The sequence below is a fragment of the Diuraphis noxia genome, unplaced genomic scaffold (genome assembly GCF_037042655.1).
Source record: "Diuraphis noxia isolate RWA-SAM2 unplaced genomic scaffold, SU_Dnox_SAM2 contig0003, whole genome shotgun sequence".
Taxonomy (NCBI): Eukaryota; Metazoa; Arthropoda; class Insecta; order Hemiptera; family Aphididae; genus Diuraphis; species Diuraphis noxia.
In genome coordinates this window covers 30,232,206-30,258,257 of record NW_028301713.1, presented here as the reverse complement: position 1 = coordinate 30,258,257, position 26,052 = coordinate 30,232,206, and the positions used below count along the sequence as shown (strand labels likewise).

The following is a 26,052-nucleotide window of genomic DNA, read 5'->3' as shown; positions in this document are numbered from 1 at the left end:
CACGGGCAAAATTAAGTTTGAACCACTTATCTTAAATAAAATTATTTATCTCTTATCATATACCTCGTGCTTTTTTTTTGTACCCATGATATTAAACATATTTTTTAGTAGCACAAAAGCTTATTTTTTTGTATTCGATTTTACTGATTTTAGCCATTCCTAGTTTTAATCTATTCACCCGATAAAACCTTATTTATTAGGTAGTAGGTTTAATTAAACTATTTTTTCTATTCACAATTTAATTTAAGTAATATAATATTAGTATTTAGTGATTGAAAACGTATAGAACTATATGAATGTCTTGTTAAATTTCCATTTATGTATTGTATTTTGTTTCTTAATAATCAAAGTGCAATATTACTATTGTAATTATAATAGTATTAGTTGCTGAAATAAAAATTTTACTATTATAGTTATTCTAAAATGAATATAAACCAAGGTAAGTTGTATGTATACTTTCATTATCATATTATTATTAGTTATATCCAATAATTACCTATATGTTTGTAGTTTGTTATGAAATTAAACTTTTATAAAACAATAAATAGGTATAGGTACTTAGAAAATATTTGTTATTATGAAACAATAAGAAGAAAATAATAATAATCCGTTTATATCGTGTGTAAATGGTTTTTTTTTCATATAGTAATGTATGCTTGAGTTTTGTATTCAAATCAGACAAGCTTATAATTTATTCATATGATTTTGTTTCGTTAAAGATTCGTTACCTACATAATTTCTTAGTTTAAGAATACTTAACTGCAGCCCATACACCGTACTTTTATATGACACTTAAATATTAAAATCCTATTTCTAGTTAGGCTAGGTTAGGTATACACTAAAAACTATATACATACACAATTTTGTTTATATATAAACAAATCAATAAAAACTAGAAATATGTTTTATATTTTTTATTTTTTATTTCCTAAGTCTCAATACCAGCCTGCAGTCTTAAACTGGTTCTATGTTCTATTTCATAGTAAACTAAAAATACGTCTAATTATCCATAATCACAAAAAAATGTAGAGAACTTTTTTTATGTTACTTATACTTGAAAACTTAAGCACAACCATGAACCCGCGGTCTATTTATATAATATAATATACAACACCTAAAAGTCTAAGACCCAAATCTATAAAATATTACGTTTTATTAAAAAAACGAATTATTAAATATCTATACATGGGTGTTTTTTTTTTATTTGACATTTTTTCCAAGTAAGTAATCGGGTCAATAAACGCGTCATTTATATATAGCCAATCAAAAGACATAGAATTCTACTACCCTTAAATGTTCGACTGATTTTTTTAATAAAGTAAGTTTAGGTGTTTTGAAAATAAAATTTTAAAATCGATATTGCACTAATCATCACTTATTTTGTTACTTTATTAGTATCTACTCGTGTATGAATCTAAATAGATACTTGGGTACCTAATCTAATGACGTACTATACAAATTGGTATAAAAAAACGTGTTTTAATATACTTTGAACTGTAGTGTCAACATTAAATTAGACCAAACCCCAATTTGTCATATTATAGTTACAATTATTCATTCGTTTATTTTTTTTACTATTATGATTTATTACCAGGCCTTGATTCGGGTTTTCGTCCAAATATGTTTTTAGCCGTTTATTTGAACCGGATTGGGATTGGTCAAATTATGTATTTGTTCATTGTATATAGCATCTATACAAATTAAATATAAATTTTATGATATATGATATGTATATATATATATTGACATATTGTGTATTTGTATGTTACTATTCTTCTGACCTCAACCTCTCATTGAAAACGAGAAAGATACCCATTTTAATTCATCTATTTAATAAATTATTTTCAAGGTTTAGTTATTTTACAAATACGGTTTAAAAAGCTCTATTTAGATACAGTTTAAGCAAGTACCTTTTTGAACATAAAAAAAACAAATGTATTATGGGGTTATTAAAGATTACTTAAAGATTGGGTACGGATCTATTTCCAAACCTAATGTTGTTGAACTAAATATATTTTTGATAAATTTATATAATAATGTTTAGGTGTACAATATAATACTTTTGCTTTAATTTTAATAATTTTTTTTTTGTATTAAATAACAACCATTTATAATTTGTTATGTTTTTGAAATATTAAAGATTTAAATCTCTTCTGTAATGTTTTAATAATTAGAGCACTTCAAATTGTCATAGTTTTGTTTTTGATTTTTATTGGTTATTTTTTTTTAAATTATTCAATTGTTGTTATAATGTAAAGTTGGAGAAGGGGTGGTTTATATGAATAGTTTTTCAAGTAGAATTGTAGGCTGTTTCAGTTTTTTAAAATATTATTTTTCAACTTTTGTATAGTAACACATACTTTAAAAATATGTAAACTTATATTTATTTTACATTTGACAATATGGCGTAGTAATAAAAACGAATAAATATCATAAATTGAACCTTTAGAGTTTGCTGGAACCATTGAATGAATATGATCAAAATGTTATCACCTCATTTTTATATTTTAAAGGGTGATTGTGATTTGGTAACAAAGAGTAAAATAACTTGTATTCAATATGTGAGAATGATTTTTTCGATAATGATTAAATATTTTGTTACATACCATTTATTTATAATATGTATATCTAAAAGATTTCATTTTTTATCATAAAATTCCTGGTGATTTAATATCAATTCATTATTTCATAAAAAATAGATTATGCATAATATAGAATAGTATAATATTTCAAAAACAAACGAATTTATAAAAATCCATACCTACAATTAATTTTTTTGTATTTATGCATTAGAAATCCTATCATACATTTTATTTTAAACATTATAAATTATAATGATAAGTTATCATTGATGGCCATAGAGAAAGAAATGTATGATGATATTCTGAATTGGGTATTAGTACTTCCATTCAATTATAATTAGTAAAAATGTGATCGACACAGAAAGTACTTAAATTTTAAAAATTATAAAGGAATTTTGATAGTAATTACGAAATATAATATTAAAAGTGTTAATATTTTTAGTTTATGTATGCAATATTATTACTATAAAGTTCCTCGTACTAAATTGCTAAGCTATTAATATATTATGAAATTGAAAAATTAATATTTCACATTAAAATATTTTAACCTGTACATTTAATCATCTAAATAATTTTAAACGAGGCTATTAGTAAATTCTTTTGACTCATAAAAAAACATACAAACGTCATATATTTTGCTTTTGAGAACAATCTAGTTAAGACAAAGGAGTTGAATTATTTAGTCTAAAGTAGTTACCCATAACATATACAGCTTAGTTAAATAGGTATAAGTAGCCAAGTAGGTGTTATATTGATACAAAATAAAATACACATTATGCAGGTGATTATTGGTAAAGTTACCACAGAGTGATAAAACCAAAAAAAGATACAAATATAATATTATATTTATCCATATTATGGACATGAGTCACCGGTGTGTTAAATGTTAGTTGTAGATACCTATTGATTTAAATTTTTTTTAGAAACAACCTTGCAGTATACAAATGAATAGTCTACTTGGTATAATAATTATTTTGTGTTGATTTATCTATTCACTATTGAGAAGGTCAGTTATTTTTTCGCAATTCTTTCACAGGTATTTACGCGTAGGACAGTGGTTATGTGCATGGTTGTATCCAGCATTGTTTCTGTAGTGGGGAAAGATATGGAGAAGTATTTGAAGATACTTAAGGACCACTAAAAAAAAAAAAACAAATAACATGTTAAAATGTTAATGAGGTATAACATTTACATCAGTATGCTGCAATTTCAATAGTTCATCGATAATCGGGTATGACTATGTGAATGATGTTGTTTTGCAGATTCGAAAAAAGTAAAATAGTAAAAAGTAAACTTGTATTATAAAATATGTTTACCCAGTATATATATATTAATTTTTAAGCTTGAGAGGCCAATCAGGACATTATTTTGTTGTCAATACTAAATTTTTCCTTCTCTGTTATATTTTCATGTAATTTCCATTTTAATTATATTATTATAATTTTTTTATTTATTTACTATATAAAATATACGGGTGGGGGTTGTCTGGCCGAAAATCTAGTGGCCGAAGGTTTTGTGATCGAAAAAAATAATATCGAAAATTTAAATGGTCGAAATGTTATGTAATCGATTGAGTTAAATATTTCAAAAAAAAAAAAAAACACAAAAGTAAATAATTAAAAAAAATTAACTAAAATAGGTATTATATTATTTAAAAAAAAAATTGTAGTAAAATATTAAAATAATTAGTAGGTATAGATACTAGTATTACTTGTAAGTTTTAGTATAAATAATATAATATAAGTAATTAAAATTTTAAATTTTGAACTATTCCTCTTAAATACTCTAATAAATCACAACCTGGATCAGCTATCGTATGCACGTATCGTATACACGTATCGTAATGCACGGGGAGGACCGAGGAGAGTGTTACTTGTTATCGAATATTCTCGATTATTGAGTGTAGTATAACCCGTATAGTCTAGATAGTAGATATAATTATTATTATTATACCATACACAAATGATACTATTATGTGATAATATTATTCTGTGAAAGTTTACCTTAGATGATTATTTGTTTTTAGAAAAAAAAAATTAAACACACAATATTTATTTTGTTTATTAAAAAATCTCAGTAGGTCCAATGGCACAAATAATCATTATCTTTACTTCGACCGAAAAACCCATTCGACCACAAAATATTTCGACTATATTAATAAAATATTCGACCATCTGTTTTTCCACATGACCACATGACATTTCGATCGCTTTTTTTCGATCACTAAACCTTCAACCAAATTACCTTCGACCAAATGTGTGTATAAATAACAACTAACTTCGTTCTTTTTTTCTGAAAAAAATTTGTTGTTTCTATGTTTGTTTTAATGAATTTAACGTTTTTCGTTTTCCATCAAGAATATTCAAGACTTAAGATTTAAAGCTATCCGGCATATCAAATTATTTTTATATCCGTTTAAGTAATTCACCCATTAAACCCATTAACTTCTAAATTCAATACTAAAACCATGAACAACCAAACATTTATCTTACGGGGCGTAAATTCATTTTTGCTAAAACTCTAATGAGTAATAAAAATAAATATCAAAATTGTTTAAATTAGAACTATCCAAAATAATTTCCGTTCTTCAAAAAGAAACTTAATATTTTAATTCATTTTTCTGTTCACTGTTGTAGTCGAAATTATCAAAAATAAAGCAGCAAAAAATAATATATATCTTTTTAGTCTTTTAGATGACCTAGTAAATTTTTTAAACAGCTATTAAAAGCTACTTGCATGCCCATAAAACACTCAATTTATGCTCCTTATAGGGAAGTATAAGACATAACTCTTAGGTATATTAAAATATATATACTATGTCGTGTTAAATTCAGAAAACTGGCGGATGACGTAGGTAGAGTATTATAAACAAAAAATAATTACCACTGGATAAGGTTCGACCAAATGTTCTAAATGAAAAAAAAAACTAGATGGTTTAAGTGTTTTCAGTGGGTGTTAATAATAATAATAATAAATAACTACATAGCGAGAAATTGTATACAATTAATTAATTGAATGTGTATTTATGTATATTTCGACTCTATAGAGACGTGATGGCATTTATGGTTGATATTAAAAAAAAAATTGATACTTTAATATTTCTCAAAAAAAACCACTACGAAACTACTACGGAAAATAGAAATATATACAATTGTGTCGGTGTCTTATAAAAGTTATTGAGCTTGTAATAGATTTAATTAAGTACCCATTCATAACTGATAATAAATTGCATTCGTCCAAGTATATATATATAAATATTAATATTATCACTTTTATTATTGTTTATTGTACTCACATGTTATATAATTAAACGAAATACGTATGTATACATTGCGTACGTCGTATATACGTCATGTAACACATATTATAGTTAAATCTGTTGTTTTAGAAACGAATTTTGAATGTGGGCTTATACAATGTAACGCTGAGGTATATAATACATAAATATATATAGTCTATATTATATAATTGAATAAGTAAAGACCATTATACTATACTATTATGATATAATTTAAAATACATAAGGTACTATATACTTTTCTAAATTAAAAGCATTCTTGTCCAAGAAAAAAAAATATTAATTGTATATACTTTTGTTGATTTTTTTTTAATTCGTAGCTACAGTGTGCATATACAATATATATATATATATATATATATATATATTTACTATAGTATACTATTTGTATACTTTAAAATTAGTTTAAATCTTAGAATATTAAAGTTTATACAATATGCTAACTGTGCGATTCGACTTTGCCCAGGAAAAATGAACAAACACAAATTATGTTTATAGGTATATACTTCACGGTTGGTTCACGGACAAATCGGTATCGATGTACCTCATTTGGTGAACTGATTCAACCGAGATATAGCACTTTATTTATTTAATAGATCTATTATTAACGTGGTTTAAATTACTCTCTAAACTCTCCTGATATATCTAAATTAATCCTTGTAACTTTTGTCTAAATTGCACGGTGGATCAAAACGTCCATACACATTTCTTTTTAAATTATATTTCTGTAACTACTAATGGCAAATTAAAAAAAAAGTTATTCGATTTCCGTGGGCCAAAATAAAATTCATTTGAAAAATATTAAAAATACATAGGCACGGTTTTTTTTTTTTTTATAAACATTCAAAGTTTGAATTTTGACAACATACGTAAAAATTACGAAAATTCACAGATTATTTTAAGCTAGAAATTCATAAAAAGTGTTAAGTGTTCTTTTTAAATCCAAGACTTGAAAATTTTTATAATCTATAATATATCCTAGACAGATTAATCGTCTCCGTTCAGAATAGTTTTACGTATACAATGATATAAAATATAATATCATTGGATTCAAATTTAATTCCATCCATTACAGTAACCGGCCACTTGTAACATACCGTACAGCAGATCGACATCCACGACTTACCGCTTTTTATATATTTCCGTTACCTTTATATAGTCACAGTCGTTGTAATAACATAATATGATATTGTACCACCATTTGTATCCTCCCTCAAGGGGAATCATACTTTGTATATTTGGTCGTCAAAAATTACATTTGATTTCACTCTTCTCGTGTATATTAGCCCAAATTGCGTGTTAGCATGTATGCCGGGTGGTCCACGTACAAATATATAATTTTTATGTATATTAAACGATTCCGATCGAACGCTAACCACAAGAGCGGTGTGCGAATGTCGTTTTTGGATTGTAAGTGGTACACGATAAAATCCATAATATTGTTATTGTGTTGACGTTCTTGTTTCACTGCAGCAGTGATTCGTACGTATATTTTTTTTTTACGTTTTCAGTCATTTTCTGCAGCGTTAATATATTGCATAATATATTATTTATTTTTTTATCTCATATGCATATAGCGGATGTATATTATTATACAATGTATAGGTAAAGATAGTTTATCCACCGTGCACGCGTGTGACGCGTACGCTTCAAACGATAGAAAGTGCATCATTTATGTAATTAATTTATGGGGAAGCCACAAAAAAAAATGATAAATCGTGTTGTATTCATTACTTACATATTATTTACCTACTATAACTATTGTGCATTAAACGGTTTTTTTGTGATTTTGTTTTAATTTTTCAAAAATTAGGTATTTACATAATGTTAATAATAAGATACCTACCTCCTATTAATTATTATATAGACATATTGAATAATTAAACATTGTTATTTTAAAAATATTTGTTTTTAAGTTGAATAGGTGTAGGTACATGTAATATTATGTTTTTTTTAATTGTATCTGGATTGGTATCGATTATTGAATTTTTTTTTTGTTATTTGCATAAATTATTTAAATGTGAGACACCCAAGTTATACTATAATCTAAACATTAATAAATTGATAAGTTTTAATTGATTATTATTTTAACAACAATACTTAAAACAGATTGCTTTAAAAATGTAATAAAAAAAAAACCATTACCTATATTAATCATTATGTAAGTATACAAGATTTAAAATAGGGTAACTATCTTTTTGTTAAATAATTTTACGGGTCTAGAATTTATAACATTTATTCAAAATATACCATGGATTTTTAAAGAGATTTTGCAAAAAATAAGGTAAACAATTATTATTTGTGAGAATTTTTTTGTTACAAATGAACAATAGATATTTACTAGTTTTAATAACTTGGGTGTAACAAATTTAAATCTAATGCATGATTCAATTGTGGTTATACTATTATAGCTTTATTTACCGTTAAAAGTTCAATGATAACCTCACTAACTCATAACGTAATATTTTATTTGTTAAGATGATGTCATTATACTTTTGTTTTCTCTCTCTGACTCATATCCAACATAGACAAAACGTATTCACTCAAAATCATTTTTATTTTTTTATGGTTTCGTGTAATATAGAATAAAATCATAGAGAATTATATGTCAGAGGGTATAACATATTGAATTATCTCAAATCCGTTTGATATCCATTTAGATTTTCAACATTTTAATTTATTTTAATTTAAGTTGAATATAAAGTCAAGTAATAATTTAGGTTTATCTAATGTGTAAAATATATATAGATTAAATGAGCTTTTTTACTAAAACCTGATTTTAGAAACTTTTGTGCCAATTTTAATAAAAGTAATATTTATAGATTCCTATTAAGACTCTGGTGCTTTAAGCATATTTTTTGTTATAGAGTGGTATAAACATGAATTTCGTATTCTCTTAATCAAATATTATTTAATTTTTACGAGTATATACTACACTAGGTAAAGATCGTGCACTTCGTTGTCCCTAAAATAGCGAACTCTTATGACAAGTTATGACTAAACATTTCCAGTTAGGACTCTGGACACAATCGATTTTATATACAAATTACTAAAATAGGGCAGCCATTGGTTGCAGGAATACAATTTAAAAAAAAAATTGTATTGACTAGTTGTCCAATCATGCGTTGCTATTGATTTTTTTTTCGAATAAAAGAAAATTATATAAAATGTATTATTTGTTATTCGAAAGTATAACAAAAGGCAATGCCTTTAAGCTAGTAGCTATAACTTTAAAAAGATATACGACCGATTTTGACGAAAGTTTCAGATATATCAGGAAAGTTTAGAAATCAGTTTGGACCACGTTTGAATATATTTCAAGTGCTTTATTGTAAAATCCACCACTGGCGTATTGGCCACTTCATTCGAATTTGTAAACAAAGTGAAGTACAGCGATCCCGATTTCACAAGAACTAAAGTATTTACTAATACCGAAATCCACCAGTGTAATATCATATTTTATGGTTGTTCATTTTTATCGGAAAAATTTGGGTTGTAGTAAAATATAAAATCAATATGTCAAATTCTCAAAAATATTACCTTTATATAAGATTATTGTTGTTATATAATTGATTACCGATTCCACTCGGATATTTGGTACTCAAAAATGAGTTTTCGTTAATACGTTTTATCTATGTCACACTGCGTGTGACGAAAAACAAAACAAATATCACACCGACATTAGCATTTTATAGTTAAGTTTTTCTTATATCCTTAGTCACTCGATTAATATATTGATCTCACAGTAATGTATTTTATTATTATTGTTGTTACTGGTATGTAATAATTTTATTAATTGGCGCATCATAGAAGTTAAGTTTGATTTTTTTTTGTTCGCGATCGTTACCAATTATTATCTTTTGTTAGATGTATATGTATCATTATTATTACTATAGTATAGGATATACGACTCAATCCAATAAACTATTAGTTATGACAAACAATTTTTGATGCTACCAACAATTTATTTATTTTAAAACTAACAATATTTCCTTTAAATTTAAAACGTAGCATTACACTTTTCACAAATATATTTAATTGTTTACAATCTTATTAAAATCCATTCCAAATGCCACTGTTTCTGTGGGTTATGTTAAAATTTTGGATATTTAAAAAACGCTCACCAAATTAAACATCTAAAAAATATAATATGTCTAATATATTCAGTCTTTAATCTTATTTTTTTACATTAGATAGATATCTGTTAAATACATAGTAAATTAAAATAATATGCATTTTTATCAATATTGATTTTTCCTAAATTATTTGTGCGTTTCGTAATGCCGACCTTCAATTTAGTATTTCCTCTACAACTATTAAAGTGATATCTCGCAATTATTCGTTCTAATTAAAGATATTGTCCTCAAATTTAACATTCAGATGTTTTATTATGATTAATCACTTTTACATTAGTGTTGGTACATTTATAGACTATAGGTATTAACAATAAACATTATATTGTTATATTGTAAAATGTAAGGTATATAAAATTATAAAAAATTTCAATTTTCGGAAATTTTTATCAATCATTATCTAACTGAAAATTTTAAACGATTATTGATTCCTGATTAATATTTATCTTTTTTATTTTTTATAAAATATGGTCTTTAATGTCCTTTGGTCTTTCATATATATGTATGATTTTACAACTAGTAGGCGCCTAAATCTATTTTAATTTTTTTAATATCGCATTATTAGGTATATTATAATTTAAATGTTATTGTTATACTCTTATACTAAATGAAAAATAAATTAAGCCAATTATTCTTATATGATACGGCCAAGCGTATGAATTTTTTAATATTTGGACATAATGCACAATAATATATATTATTATATAATGAATATTATTTAAATGGCGTGTATGATCAATGCTTATGGACAGTGGCGGCGTGAATTATTTTATTTCATGAGGCAAAAGTACCTAATAAATCCATATCTCGATAATATAACGAAGATTACCTAATATTTACCCTAGTATGTTTGTGGTATGTGATTATGTGACTATGTGAGTGTAAATTATAAACTAGCCCTATAGGTCCTGGAGTCATTGGGATACCCACCCTCACTTTTGTATGAGGCAGCCGCCTCATAAAATAGCTATTCGCACCGCCACTGCTTATGGACTATGGTTACCGTTATAAAATAATAATTTTGATTTATATTTAAAACATAATGTGCTCAGAGGAAAGGTGACATAAGAATACTAAATATTTAGAGAATTTAATTTACAAGTACTGACACAATTTGGCCTGCGGATGTGATTGGTAAATTTTAAACGAAGTTTGCCGGGACAGATGAATGTTATATTAACTATTGTATATTATTCCTTTTTGTGCACCTATATATTGCCTATTGTATTTATTCGCCTTTAGGTTACAATAATAGTAGCCAAACAAATCATGAACTAACTATTCAGCTTGTTTTTGATTATACTATACTTACCTGTGTTCAATATAAAATAGATATTTCTTATAAGTCCACATAATACGTGGGTATTAAATAAAAAGGCACTATATACCGTGACATTTTTTTTTTTTAATTGAGTGTTTATTGTTTTTAGAATTATTAGAATTTTACTTCGATTATTTTTGAAGATTACTGTTCAAAATATTATCTTTAAAACAATTAAAACGGTACTTAAAAATTATCCAATTAAATTACGAATATTTTTTAATCATACGTTATACATGCAACCTACTCAAAATACAAAATTTTGCACTTCAATAAGAAGGCGCGCATATACAATTAAATATTTGTTCTCGCTTTTCTGTAAAATGTGGAAAGAGTGACTTAAAGCCAATAATAGAACGCCTGCGCGATTTATTAACAATGTAAAACTCATACTTTAAAGTCCTACGTACATTTAACACTTGCGGATGTATACCTCCGCGCGTAATACTAGAATTAATGACCGTCTATTGGTTGTTAAGAAAATTAATAAAAAAAACTTAGAAGTAATTATTGTTTATGTGAAGGAATTCCTATCGCTTTTATAATTTATTATTATGCGCTATATACAATGATGAAAAAATACAAAATATGCATAAACATCTCGAGTACCGCTCAGCAGCAGTGTTCTCAACATATTTTACAATAATTATTAAGTAATATATTATTCTTAAAATACATTATGTTGGTTTTAAACTGGGTAATTCATCATTATGTACATTTATTGTAGACAGTAGACACGTATGATCATACTTATAATTTTTCTTATTTATTTAATTATAAATCATGACAACTTGTGAAGACAGAAATTCTTTCACCTGCAGGAAATTACCATGAATAAACATCGAATCCTTTAAACTCATTTAAATTTAATTGAAACTGGGTCATCTAAGCAAATAATCAAAACAGCTAGAGGGATCAAATACTACACGTTCGGTTCACGGTAAAAATAATGCAAATACTTCCCACTCAAATAATTTCAAGGATTACTAATTATTACGATATCATCATCGTGAGCTCAATCAATAATAATTGACTTGCGGGGTGGGAACCCAGATACAATTCATAATAAGGAAAATTCTCAATAGTATAGATTCCGTTGTTTTCACACAATTCTTAAATATTGGCTTAGGTGTACAATATTATACTCGATATGTAAGTAGTAAGTATGTATAAAAAAAAAAAGAAAATTACTTTATAGTAATAATGACAATGATGTTTCAATGTGTTTAACGTTAAGAAATGGCACGCTTCCCTCAACTATACCCCCTGCCCCACTTCAACCAAAAACCACCTACATTTTTGTAGATCGATCAACACCCAAAAACATAATACCCAATAATATATCGTTACTGTTAATGATTGACTTAGGCCCACCACTAGCCAGCTGGGGAGCTAGAATAGTGGGAGATCACTCTTGACCTGGTTGACCCACCGACATCAACCAAAAATCCTGTCGGTACCACGGGAGAGGGGAGCCCCATCGTATGCTGGACAAGCTTGCCTTCCGGCGGCGATGCCCCTCAATGGTTGAGGAACCTAACTCGGCTGCAACGTGGTGGTTGTGGGACCAGCACTTGATAGTAAAAGAAGCCACTGTACCTGGTGGGAGGTCTGGTACCCAGGGGGCACTTAATTGAGTCTTCCCGGACCTCAAGAAAGGTACGGGCCATGTGTTCGGTGCTGGTGTTCCATAGAAGACCCTAGTCCGTCGGCGGTTACTTCGCAGGCCGCTGCCGTTCTAGTTCCACCTTTGCCCGTAAGTAGCGCTCAGCACTAAGGCACGGACTAATGGAAGTAGGCGCGAGCCAAAAAACCTGGAGACTACTGTTAATGATCGACAGCCGACAGAAAAAGAACCAACAGGTGCCTACTAAGTATGTAGGTTGGTATTTTATTGAATTCGATTCCCATGGTATCCTACCTCATAATAATACTATAAATTATAATGTACTTAAATACACACATGCACATGTATGATATAAGTTATTGTATAACATATATTATTGTTATAGACGCGATAAGTGGTGGTAAATTAACCAAAACGGCGATCACGCACCCGCGGAACCTCTCACGCGTTAACCCATTTATGTTAATCGTGTGTCAGACTTGCAAGCTCGATAACGATAGTTGTATGCGACAACGTGCTACGTTTGTAATAATAAATTATAATCCGTGTAATATATATATTTGTCTTGTGTCTTTATATCGTTTACGATAGCCGATAGTCCACCTTTTAATGTTAAATAATATTTATTTTTTTCAATATTTACATTATATATAATATACATAATATATACCTAAATTACATTTAATACTAGGGTTCGGATTTGAAAGCAATATAAACAATAAAAAAACCAGTCAAATTTAAAGTAATATATTGAATAATAATAATAAAATATTATTTTTATTATATTATTAAATTAAAAAGAGCGGGTAAGTCGTGGATGTCGCTCTGCTGTACAGTATTAGGTTACAAGTGGGTAACTGTAATGGATGGAATTAAATTTGAATCCAATGATATTAATTGTATACAAAAAACGATTCTGAGTGGACAGGGTTTATCTGTTTAGGATATATTATAGATTATTAAAAATTTTCAAATTTTAGATTTCAAAAGAAAAAAGTTGCTAAAATATTTTGACAATTTTATGTCTATAGGTAAGGCTAATATAAGTAAACAGCCCAAATTTCAAGCTTTTACGAATGTTTTTAACCGAATTACAACAAAAAAAACTCCCAAAACTAAAATGTCTATAAATAGCTCAAAAATATCTAAAATTTTCCAAACAACTTTAAACCGTAAGGGACAAAATCAAAAATAGAACAAAAAAAATATCTTGTCATTTTTCAATTAAAAAAATATTTCTGGTAGAAAAAGTCATCCGTAATTATTTAATATTATAAAATCGCGAAATCGTTCGTTTTTCTCCTTTAACCGCTTTTATTTCAAGTACCATTTCGAAAATCGAAAAATGACCTCTCTAAAGTACTAGCTCAAGAACATTACCTTTCAGAAAAGATGCTATACACTTGATACTTTTGACTTTTGAGCATGTTTAGAGGGAGAAAGAGTGTTCACAGAATAAAAAGGAAAAAGAAATAAACATCATTGTAAAACCAATACATTCCTCGCTACGCTCAGAATCTAAAATAATTAAAAAATGAACTAAAAAATTGAGTACCTACATTATTTCTGTCTAGTTAACTAGTTTGCAATAATATTATCGTTTGTTGTTCCTCTAATTAATACAAAATCTTGTATTTACTCATCAAGAATTGCATTTTAATCCATATACCTATATAATAGGCATATATATTATGGTAATGGGTACTTTCATAAATTTTAAATTTACTTGCTATGACAGGTGAATGGTGATACTGTATCAATACGTCTAACAATAATATTAGTATATCTACTAAAGGTAATTTTGAATATAATTAACATCGACAATGCATCGTCTTCTTAAGTTTGTATAAATTATATATACTAACATAAGTAAGTATAAAACTATTTTTATTTTTTTTTATTATTATTAATAGAAACCACGGTGACATTATAGCCCAACTAACAAGTATTATTTACAACGAGAATAGAACTTTAATTCTAATAATATTGTAATATATTTTTATGCAATTTTTATAACAGTTTTTTTAATTTATTTTTTTATTAGAAAACTTAGAAAACTTAAACAAATTTCTACGTGCAATCAGAAAATATGCAACTTTTTTTACAGTTTGTTTTGATAAAATTATTATGATTTATGGACCAATTGACTGTTTAACTAAAAAAAAAATGAATAAATAAAAAGAGAAAAAAGCAACAAAATTCGAAAACGGCAAAAATCCTGTTTTCCATTTTCCTTCTTTGAAATTAAATGAAATCATCTTTTTTGTTGCAACCCAACAAACGGCTCCTGTTGAAAAATGTTTCACGAATGCGTAAATTCTTAAACGACTCAGGTATTTGAAAAATATTATTAAGGTTATTGACATACTGATCTAATAATAAAATCTGAAGACGAAAATAAAAGCTAATAGTCATGTCAATACATCACACATTTTATTTTTTATTTATGATTCATAATACCCACCTATTTTTATACAACTCATATTTCTATAATTTACTTACAATAAAAACTTTAAAAATAAAATACCAACATAACCTAGTAATAGACAGTCTTAAGTTTGTTTAAAATAAGAATAAATTTGTGATTTCAACAACGAAAGCCGTTTGGAAATTTACTTTTTTGTAAATCAGGAATCAGATATAAGCTATAATCATATTTTTATATAGAATTTCTGTCTATAATAAATAATAATCAACCCCAAAAAAGGTATTTACCATCAAATCCGAACTTCTTTACTTATTACATAATTTATAATTTACATACAGGCTATTATAGAATACAATTTGTCACTATTGACACGAATTTTTAAAGGTGCCGGAGTGCTGTCAGATAGGTCGAGACCCTCTATTCACCCGCTCCCCAATGAATGCTGTAACGTGGTCATGGGTGACCAGTAAATCTATTCAGGAGAGTCACAAAGCTCTATCAAGTTTGATTGCCTATATCTACTAAATACATACAAATAATAATATTTATGCACTAATTAAATAAGTCGAGTTTGACAAATGACAATACTATAATACTAAATGGCTGCATCGTCCTTGTACAGAGTTCGGTAATGTATTAATAAAATGGGTGTATTAAATGTCATATTGTTATTAAGATGTACTTGGGTTAGTTATACTACTGATCAACATTTTTAATTAGAGAGTTGAAACGTACGTCTAATAAAATGTGAATTAATAGAAAAATATAAAAAGTTGGTTTTTAATTTTTTATTTTCATGGTTTTTTCCACGCTTCAGTAAACCAGCTGTGCTTACATATTATGACGTGTATTGGCAATTATTGGCATTACAGTTTCGTTGAGTGTAAATAATATATTATTGTATCATTCAGCAGTTAGTCATCGTATATCATAATTTCGTATGTGTCCATGACGGTAAGTTAATATATTATATATATTAAAGTTATACATCTATAGGTACATTGGTGTCATGTAACATAATATCATTACATTACAATGCATTGTAACGCATCGACAGAATTCGCGAAATGATACAAACTGTTTGACTAATGTTATACGAAATGGTATCGGGCAAAATCGCAGTTGGGATTCAAGTTTTACACAATCTATACTATTGGCATGATGTCTATGCAAATATCGTACTGGAACACGAAATTGCGTTGTTCCGTTTCTCTTGCACACTCACACAGTCACACCATATACATATCATCAACTACACTTGGTACTTGGTAGTTAGAGATTTACTGCAAGATGTGCAGCCATGTGCACAACCCATCTACCTCATGACATTTTAAAGTTGAGGCCCTCAACGTTAAGACAGTTTATAATAATTTATAAATGTTATTATTTCTGTGGCTATAATGACAGTCATAGAATATCTCCCTTTAAAAGGTTCGAAATTGTATTAAACCGCAATCAAGTAATAAGATTTAAACCTAAACTCAAACTTACCGAATTAATTATGTTTATTTAATTTATGCGCCATATGGCCTTAATAAAAAGAAATATTTTATTTAAACAATCAGACAACAGTCATGGACTCGTTGTTTACGCCTGCATAACTGAGAAGGTACTTTTAAACGTGTTATTACTATCACATTTAGTGGTAAAACGTTGTATATTTGTGAAGAAATATCTAATTTGCTACGCAGGTACTAATATAATTATCAGCAATAGTATAAAGAAACGGACCAAAAAGTGCTATTGCGTAGGCATCAAGTGGTATTTGGGTCTTCCACGCGCCTGAAAATAATTGATATTATAGTCTAGTCCATTATAATATGGATAGCACTTTGAGGTTCACATTTAAGTAATATAATATTATGATTGTACATACTATAATTATATATATATATATATATATATAATTGACGGCGAGAATCGAGAAAATTGCGTAATATTTGTCCGAAGGAGCACGCTTTGTTAATATAATATCGTCGTTATTTTTAAGCTGCACAGTGCACGTATATTATGAGTACTACATTAAATCAGCATAATTTATACATATATATTATGTGTATATATATATGTATTTTTATATAAATAGGTATAGGTAGGTACTCTAATAAAGTGAACTTGAAGTTCAAGAAGCTCCTTATCGAATTCCGCAAATACAATTGGCGATTAACCTTGGTGGATAAAATATAGATACCTATAGTATAATAACGTAATGATAATAATAATAAAAACGTATTAATATATAATATTCGTACCAAAAATCATACATGACGATGATAAGTGCGCCCTATACGCGGCAAGAATTATTATATTCGTATGATTTATTACTCACATATTATTATTATAATATAATACATCGCGCGGTATGTGCATACGTTAGAACGTTAACACGTTTCCGTTTATAAACGAATAACGGTGTAATAGAGGTCGTTTAACCACTCACACAAACACACAGACACAGATACACACACAAATTTAATATAAATATTATTATTATTATTATTTTTTTTTTATATATTTAATTGTGATCACGCGGAAGCCGGAAAGTTTATATTTTATAATAATATTATTACATTATATGATATTATGACAACACATGACTGCAGTGACGCATAAATCAGCAAAATCACCGTAAGAGCTTCACCGTATCCCTTCATATTTTTATAAGTACCTACTGGGGCGTACTGAAGCAATATTATAACCTGGTGGGTGTGCTGTATTGAATATGCATACTAATGCATACATACATGTAGGGGTGTAGGGTTAGGTCTATAGCCTATAATATAAATCAATATACAATCGATCCCTTGCGTGCGTTTTGTCCAACGGGCTTATTACGATGATTTTGAGGCACTATTTTTTATAGCTGCGACCAAGCCCCCTCTCCCTTATCCATTAAATATTTTTCACCACTAGAGTAGTAGACATAATTCGATTCAAGCACTGCATTTACCGCGACTTTATTATAATATATCTAGCTATTAAAATCACATTCTACTGCAGAATATGTATACTCATCAATCGACCATCGAAACATATTTTCACGTGAAACGGTGTTAATGTGCGGAATGATCATGGCTATATATAGCTGCTGTCAATATTACAACAAATCTATCATATGTACCTATCCTATGTGCGGATAGATTAATGCAGCCAGCAGAAAATTAAGCAAGTGGCTTTACATCTGAGGCAAAATTTCCCCCACCCATCTTAATAATATACATGATTTATTGGTGATCTGCAGCTTTAGAACGGTATGGATATGACGCGTCAGCTATTTTTGTTTCTTTTTTATTATGTTCCAGAAGAAGAATATTATCACATATAGGTATCTCAAGTTCTTATAGAATACTAAATATATTGAAACAGTAAAAACTTCACTTGGATCGATATTTATCGATGAGAACCGATTCTATAGATCATTATATATTCTGTCGAAAAACACAGTTAATATTTTATTTTATTTTTACATTTCTCGATAACTATTTAAATGAATCATCATAATGTAACACAATTCCCGAGGAGGACTGTCGCAGGATAAATATCTGTTGTGATATCCACGGAGGTAATATCGACTTTACTGCCTTTAATTGCAGTGGTTTACATGCAGCAATAATGTAATATTATACATACTGCGTACACGAGCGAAAACAAAATTGGACACGTTGTATAGGTTAAGTTAACCTAACCTACCTTATATACATATATAAAGAGTAATAATAATATGTGGCGTCAGCGAAATGCATATCCGGACGTAGGTATACTCGTGAAAGTAGTCTGGACCACTGCAGGGGATACCCTGTTTCCGCCTGCACTGTCCATTACAATTATTTACAATATTAAACGTGTAACAGTAAGTATAGTGGTCAGCAGCAAGTACCTACTACGTATCATTACTGTTATTAGTGTTATTGTAATGCAAGGTATATACATTATATTCGTCTTCTCATTCCGTACATTATAATATAATATTATTATCTAAAATTGTTGAAAAATTATACTTAGATCGTTAGATCTCACGCCCTTTCGGCGCAAGCTTTTATATAGCTTTTGAAAGGGTACATATATATTTTTATTGTTTTCTTCTATATAATAGTTAATAATAAATATACAAGGTGTCAAGGTGCAACTAATAGAACTGACTTTTGGAATAACTTTTGTTTAAATTAATTTTTTTTTATTAAGTGACCCTATATGTACAGACAATTTTTTTATGTTTATATTTTAGTACTGAAAATAAAAAATTTAAATTTAACTAAAAATTTTTGTATAAATTAAAAATGGCCTATTTGTGAATTTGATTATAAGAACAATTTTGATGGTAAAAAGATTGATCTAAGTCAAGTAGTTTATCTTTTAGAATTTTTTTTATTTAAATTAATCTAGAACGTAATACATTTTTTAAAATTTGATGATATGAGTATATTTTTTAAATTATCTACTTATCTATAATATTAAAAATTGTTGTCAATCGTTTAATTAGCATATTTTTTTTTGTCAGGTCTTTCTGTTACACTGTATTTAAATTTTCAATTGTATTTATAATATAAATAATTATAAATGTATATTTCTATAATTGATTTGTAAAAATAAAGCTAATATAACAATAATTAATGATAATATCGGTGTAAACCATTATTATTCATTTGTATGACATTACGAGATGGCCGATGATTGGTTGTGAGTGTTTAGCACGTTTTTTTTTTTGCCGCTCGTCATTATAATAATAAAAGTATAATAACACAACGACGGCGATGACGACAGACGACGGAGACGTGCACTATCGACCCGAGCGCCCCGCGATGTCGGCGTCATCGCCAAAGTGTAGAACCGGTTTATGGTGCCAAGAGAGAAACCTGTGCGCGATCGTACGGGTGGGTTGTTGTCGCGGTGGTGGTAATTTTTTTATTTATTTTATCTTTTTGTCCGTAATCGACCATTACTCGTCGCAGATTCTACATAACACACACACACACACAATACGCATTATACCTGTACGGTATTCCGAAAGAATTTTCACCGGATTTTGTATATTATCTATTTATTTTTCGTCTTGAAACACACAAAATACTATACAGAATACTTGTATATTATTATATGTTATTTATTATCATTCAGGTTTGATAGTGTTTACGAGCAGATCTAAAACGCAAAAAAATAATATTTTTTCTAAGAACCCATTATAATACTATACGCCGACCGAAATACCGGTGTTTACGATAGTATAATTATAAACACAAGCTCCACTCCAGCATTACAGAACAGCATAGGTAGCAGCAGCATGCTATAAGTGTATATTATAACATGTTATGGTTAGATTATTTTAGTCATAGACAATTTGTCCCTAGGACTCGAATGAGGTACCTACTTATAGTCGTTAGAAATACTATACCTATAAGTTTATAAAATCATTCCATAATTCCATTGATATATATTGTAACGTATGGTGGGGTATATTTTTATTTTAATGGTCACTATATATATTATATACTCATTATTGTATAATATGTAAGACAAAGGTGAATATACCCAGTGGCGTATTTTGGGTGATTTCTCGGGGGGTGTCAACATTTATTGAACCTCACAAACAAAATTTTTTAGTATTATTTACTAATGTAAAAAGACATTGAATTAATTTTTTAACAAATTAATATGTTAGGAATTGACAAGAAGTTTTACATTTGATAAAAATAGTATACTATAAAATAAATGACAACACTATAATGTTCAATATATTAGGACTTTTTTTTAAATGTCGGGGGGTGTCAAGACACGGAGGACACCCCCCAAAATACGCCACTGAATATCCAGTGGCGTGCCCAGATTTTTTGAAACGAGAGAGATATGTATTTTTGACTTTTCTCGGACCACGTTATATAAACATTCATTTTTCTATCATATTGTTTGTACGACGAAAATAAAGGGATGATAAGAATAAGAACGAATAAGAAGAAAACTAGGAGAGATATGGCACCCTCATCGTCATCTCGGGAACACGCCTCTGAGGTATACTGCTATTTACAATTATTATTGATAATTTGTACATTTGATAAAATTTAATCAAAGCCGAACTACTAACTAATAAAACAAACAATTTTACAAGTGCGATCAATTTTTACCTCTCTCTAACAATATACACATACTTTTATTTTTATTTTATTTTACCATTTATCAGTACCTATAAATAATAAAGCGTTGTTATATCACGCATTTATTACAGGTGTATTATCAAGGTCCGGATCATCAAGCGAAAAATACTGTAGAATATGCAAATATATGTGCATACAAAATTCCAAAAACATGAAAAGAATAACTGTATAATACATATGCGAAGAGTAATACGTCATTGTTGCATACAAAAAGTGATCAAATGTAATATAAAATAATTCATCATTTTAGTGTTCATCAATTATATAATTTGATCAAAAGTGATCAAATTGTATTGTATAATTGTTTTTTTTTTTTAATTTTAATTATAAAATACGTAACATCATTATTGTTGTTTTTTTTATTTTGTAATTTTTTACATGTGTTAATAACTATGTTGTGATTTAGATATGCAGAAATTGAATATAATGTGAAAGAATTTAATAATTCAACTACTATAATGGATGGTAATAAATTTAGAATTTTAGAATAAAATCTTAATAATTTTCATGCACTTGATCAATTTTTGATATTGAACAATGTATAAATACGCATAATAATATGTTCAATATACAAATTCTTGGAAAGTGGTAGAAAGTTTTTAAAGATTTACAAATCACGATGTATTTTTAATTATCATTTATTATAAAACAATTATTGAAATGACATTATATAACAGCAAAATATAAATTTAGGATTATATAATATATTCGGAAACTATATATTTATCCAGCTGATTGTTCAATTATCTTAGGCTCAAAATAACTTAATAATATGTTTTTATTAAAAATTAAATCGAACTTAAAAACCCCAAACAAAATTAAAATTATTTTATTTAATATTTATAAAATATACAGTTATGTAAATTACATTCACGTGTACTTAATTATTCGAAAAAGAAAATAAACTATACGATTTTATTATAATCTACGCATTACGAAACGTTGACATATATCTAATAAGAATTGTTTTAAGTGACGTGTAAAACAATATATGCATTTACATAAAAATAAAGATCTCAATTATTATATAATAATATAGATATGTTTGTCAGATTTACTGAATACTGAACAGCGAATAATATACGTCATATATTTCATATATGATAATCACAGTGAGTGATGAACTGATGAACCAAACCTATGATTTATGTGGTGATGGATATAATGATATATACCTAATAATTTTAAGTCGAGGAAAGTTTGTTGATCACAATTTACATTTATTCCGGTGTATTTTATAATAATATTATGTGAGCGATATAAAATAATATACAATATATGTTTTATAATATTATGGTACCTATTATACTGCTACACCACGACTGCGTCCGGCTAAATTTATTCTTTTCCCCGCCACCGAGTCTAGTGACCTCAACAATCATGTTTCAAATACGTTTGTTTACATATGGGGCAGATTACACGTGCATATTATAATATGTTTTATGTACCATCGCCAATAATTGACACATAACGATATTATTCTACAACAAACCACCCGCCCGCCCGACCAACATAGCCGTTCGAGATCCACCGCCATCGTCGCTGCAAGGGCGAGGCCTTGGGTGCTCGCGAATTCGCCAGCTACTGACATTTCGCCGAAAACGAATACATCACGGACCTATACGAAATAATATATTTTATTATATTATTATTAATATTTTACTCGAAACGTTAAGACACCGAATTTGTGCGAATGTTTATTGATCGCAGTGTAATCAACCACATAAATATAAATAATATAATTTTCGATATGCGTATAGGTACCAATTTAATTAGTATAATAATAATATGCTCATCATCATAACAATATTATAGTGTTTTATAATTTGATTGATCGACCAAACAGGCTTAAATCGTAAATTAAATAAAATAAATACACTTATTCATCTATGTACAATACATTGAAGGTATATTATATTATAATTATACGATATTATCGTCCAATATTATTATGTGTCCAACATTTTAGTGTAGCCGTGTAGGCAATATTATGATAAAATTAAAATAAAAAAATGAAACGTTAAATCTTAAGTCGAGCTGGTTTACAAACCAATAAGAATAATATGTTTACCGATTCTCATGTCCAACAATATTTGTTTAATGAGAGCGCTGTTCTTTTATTTGCTCATACAGCCGAATTTTATATAATGGCCATCAGAGTTTTTTTCGCACGCTAATAAATTAGTTTAAACTTTAAACGAACAACCATTTGAGTAAACCGTATTTCTTAAAACTGTGGGACAAAAATATGTGTAATATAATATACCATATATATTATATGTATTCTTTTTCTATCTCTCTCTCTCTCTCTCTCTATATATATATATATATATATATATTATATATATATGAGATACAAACATATTGTAACTGTGTTATTTGAATGCTGGAGATCAAAACTCAACTATAAAAATAAAAATGATAATAATATTTCAAAAAAATGCTCACATTTATTTTCGTATACCTAATAAAATGAAAATTTACCTAATTGTGAAATAAGGTATATAAAACAATTAATTAAGAATTGCTTATTATTTGTGTAAGTAAACAAGGAGAGTTAAATCTTTCAGAAATGAAAATTCGAATAACAACACGTTAAGGAAAATAGTAAGTATAATACGTGTAGTTTAATGATTTTAACTGTAGAATTATTTATTTAAATTTATAATTTTAGATATGGCATGTGTACAAATTATGATTATTAAAATTACTTAATATTTTTCTGATGTCGATATAAGTATAACAATATGTTTTGGCGTTTTGCATTATAATGATCATATTTTATTCTATTTTATTCTTCAAGAAGATGATATAGAAGAATATAATTTCATTATTGTTATTTCATTAATAGAGAGTTTACTAGCTGATGTTTAATAATATTATCTTAATAGTTTTATCACGTTATTAAAATGATCAGTGATTTATAGCGAATTATGCTTGTTAATTTTCAAGGTCAAACTATACTGTTACTACAAAATATACGATTTAAATTTTTTTGGCTTAAATTAATTAATTACATAATGCGAGGAAAATATATTTTAGGAACAATATTAAAGAACACAAATAATTATTTAGGAAGGTAAACTATAAGTATAGCATATTATTAAAGAGATTATATCGTACACGACTTATTGAACAATTTTACAATTATAATTGTTGCTTGTCAATATTGTATGATAATAATAATAATGATTATTGTATACTTGTACATTATACATATTATCATGTATTTTAATAACCTATATTGGCTATTACATATTATAGGTATTAAAGTTAAACGATCTATACTTGATTTTTAAATATAAGCTACCTATGAATAATAGATGAGGATAAATTCATATTACCTTATAATATCCAAAATATGCATTATGTTGATGATGCTGTCATGCAGAGTTCTTGTTCTCGTCAATTAGTCAAAAACCACAAATTCATTGAAAACCTCGAGGCGATAGTTATGTATTATTTAATACACTATTTTTTTTAAAATTTATATTTATTAGTTTGTGAACGTTTGAAATCATTGCCTTAAATATTGTTAACACACTCGTATGTACGGACGTTGCACTTGTACACTAGTGTGAGTGTGTTTCGTACGAAATCTGTTCAATAACTATGCCATGTGTGATATAAATCAAACTGAAATCGTTGTGATCTGATGCAGCCACGTGTAACATGTGGCTTTATTAGCGTGTTCATCGTTTGACCGTTTTAAATTCAGTTATTTTTTTTGCCAGTCGTAAACTTGTAAAATAATATCTTTTTGGTTGTATATAATTATTAAGTATTTATTAAGGACCATTTTTTTCCGCGTACAAACATCATTATCGCTTAAATAAATTAATTTTATAAGTACCATGATTTAAACAACGTATTATAAAATAGTATATTATAGGTCCCATTAAGAATTTTTATAAGTCTAAACAGTATTATATACATTTAAAAACAATATTCATATTGTACTATAGTACTACAGTTTATATATAAATTACATCTTAAGTTGTGTGTTATTCATTGTTGTCAACAATATACCTATATTTACGAGTTGACTTAAATTTTTTTTTAAACATAATACCTACAATAGTCAAGTAATTTAGATACCTAAACATATACATATCACCTAGCTAAAGTTAGAATACGTTGTGAAATTTAATAAACATTTTTTTTTCAAGGACAATCTATCAACATCATTTACTAGTTCTTCATAAAATATTTAGGTATATATATTTTTCTTCAACAGAATTAAATGCACAAAAAACTTGTATTACAACTGTGTATAAATATAGGTCATGTTCAAAAAAAAAATAAAAAAAATAGACCTTAATGGCCGTTGTGATAATATGATTTTAGCATACTAATGTAACACAATATACAATGTACAGATACATATTTTGAAGGCTCAAGTACAAGGTTGGGCCAGATTAATTTTTGGGGAGGTCTGCTGTCGCAATTTTAAGTCCACATCACTTTCTTTTATTTATTCCATACGTAATTAATGACGGTATTTCATTTCATAAGTT

General features: G+C 27.5%; 1 protein-coding gene across 1 annotated transcript in view; it reads right to left on the bottom strand.

Moving 5' to 3' along the window:
* Positions 1–25,026, bottom strand: part of E23 (ABC transporter G family member E23) — a 91,996-nt gene extending 66,970 nt beyond the window's left edge. Inside the window, exon 1 of the mRNA XM_089222920.1 lies at positions 24,880–25,026. Within this exon, the coding sequence (XP_089079046.1) occupies positions 24,880–24,902 (23 nt within the window). The 5' untranslated portion in view covers positions 24,903–25,026. The remainder of the gene's footprint in view (positions 1–24,879) is intronic.
* Positions 25,027–26,052: the final 1,026 nt, after the last annotated feature.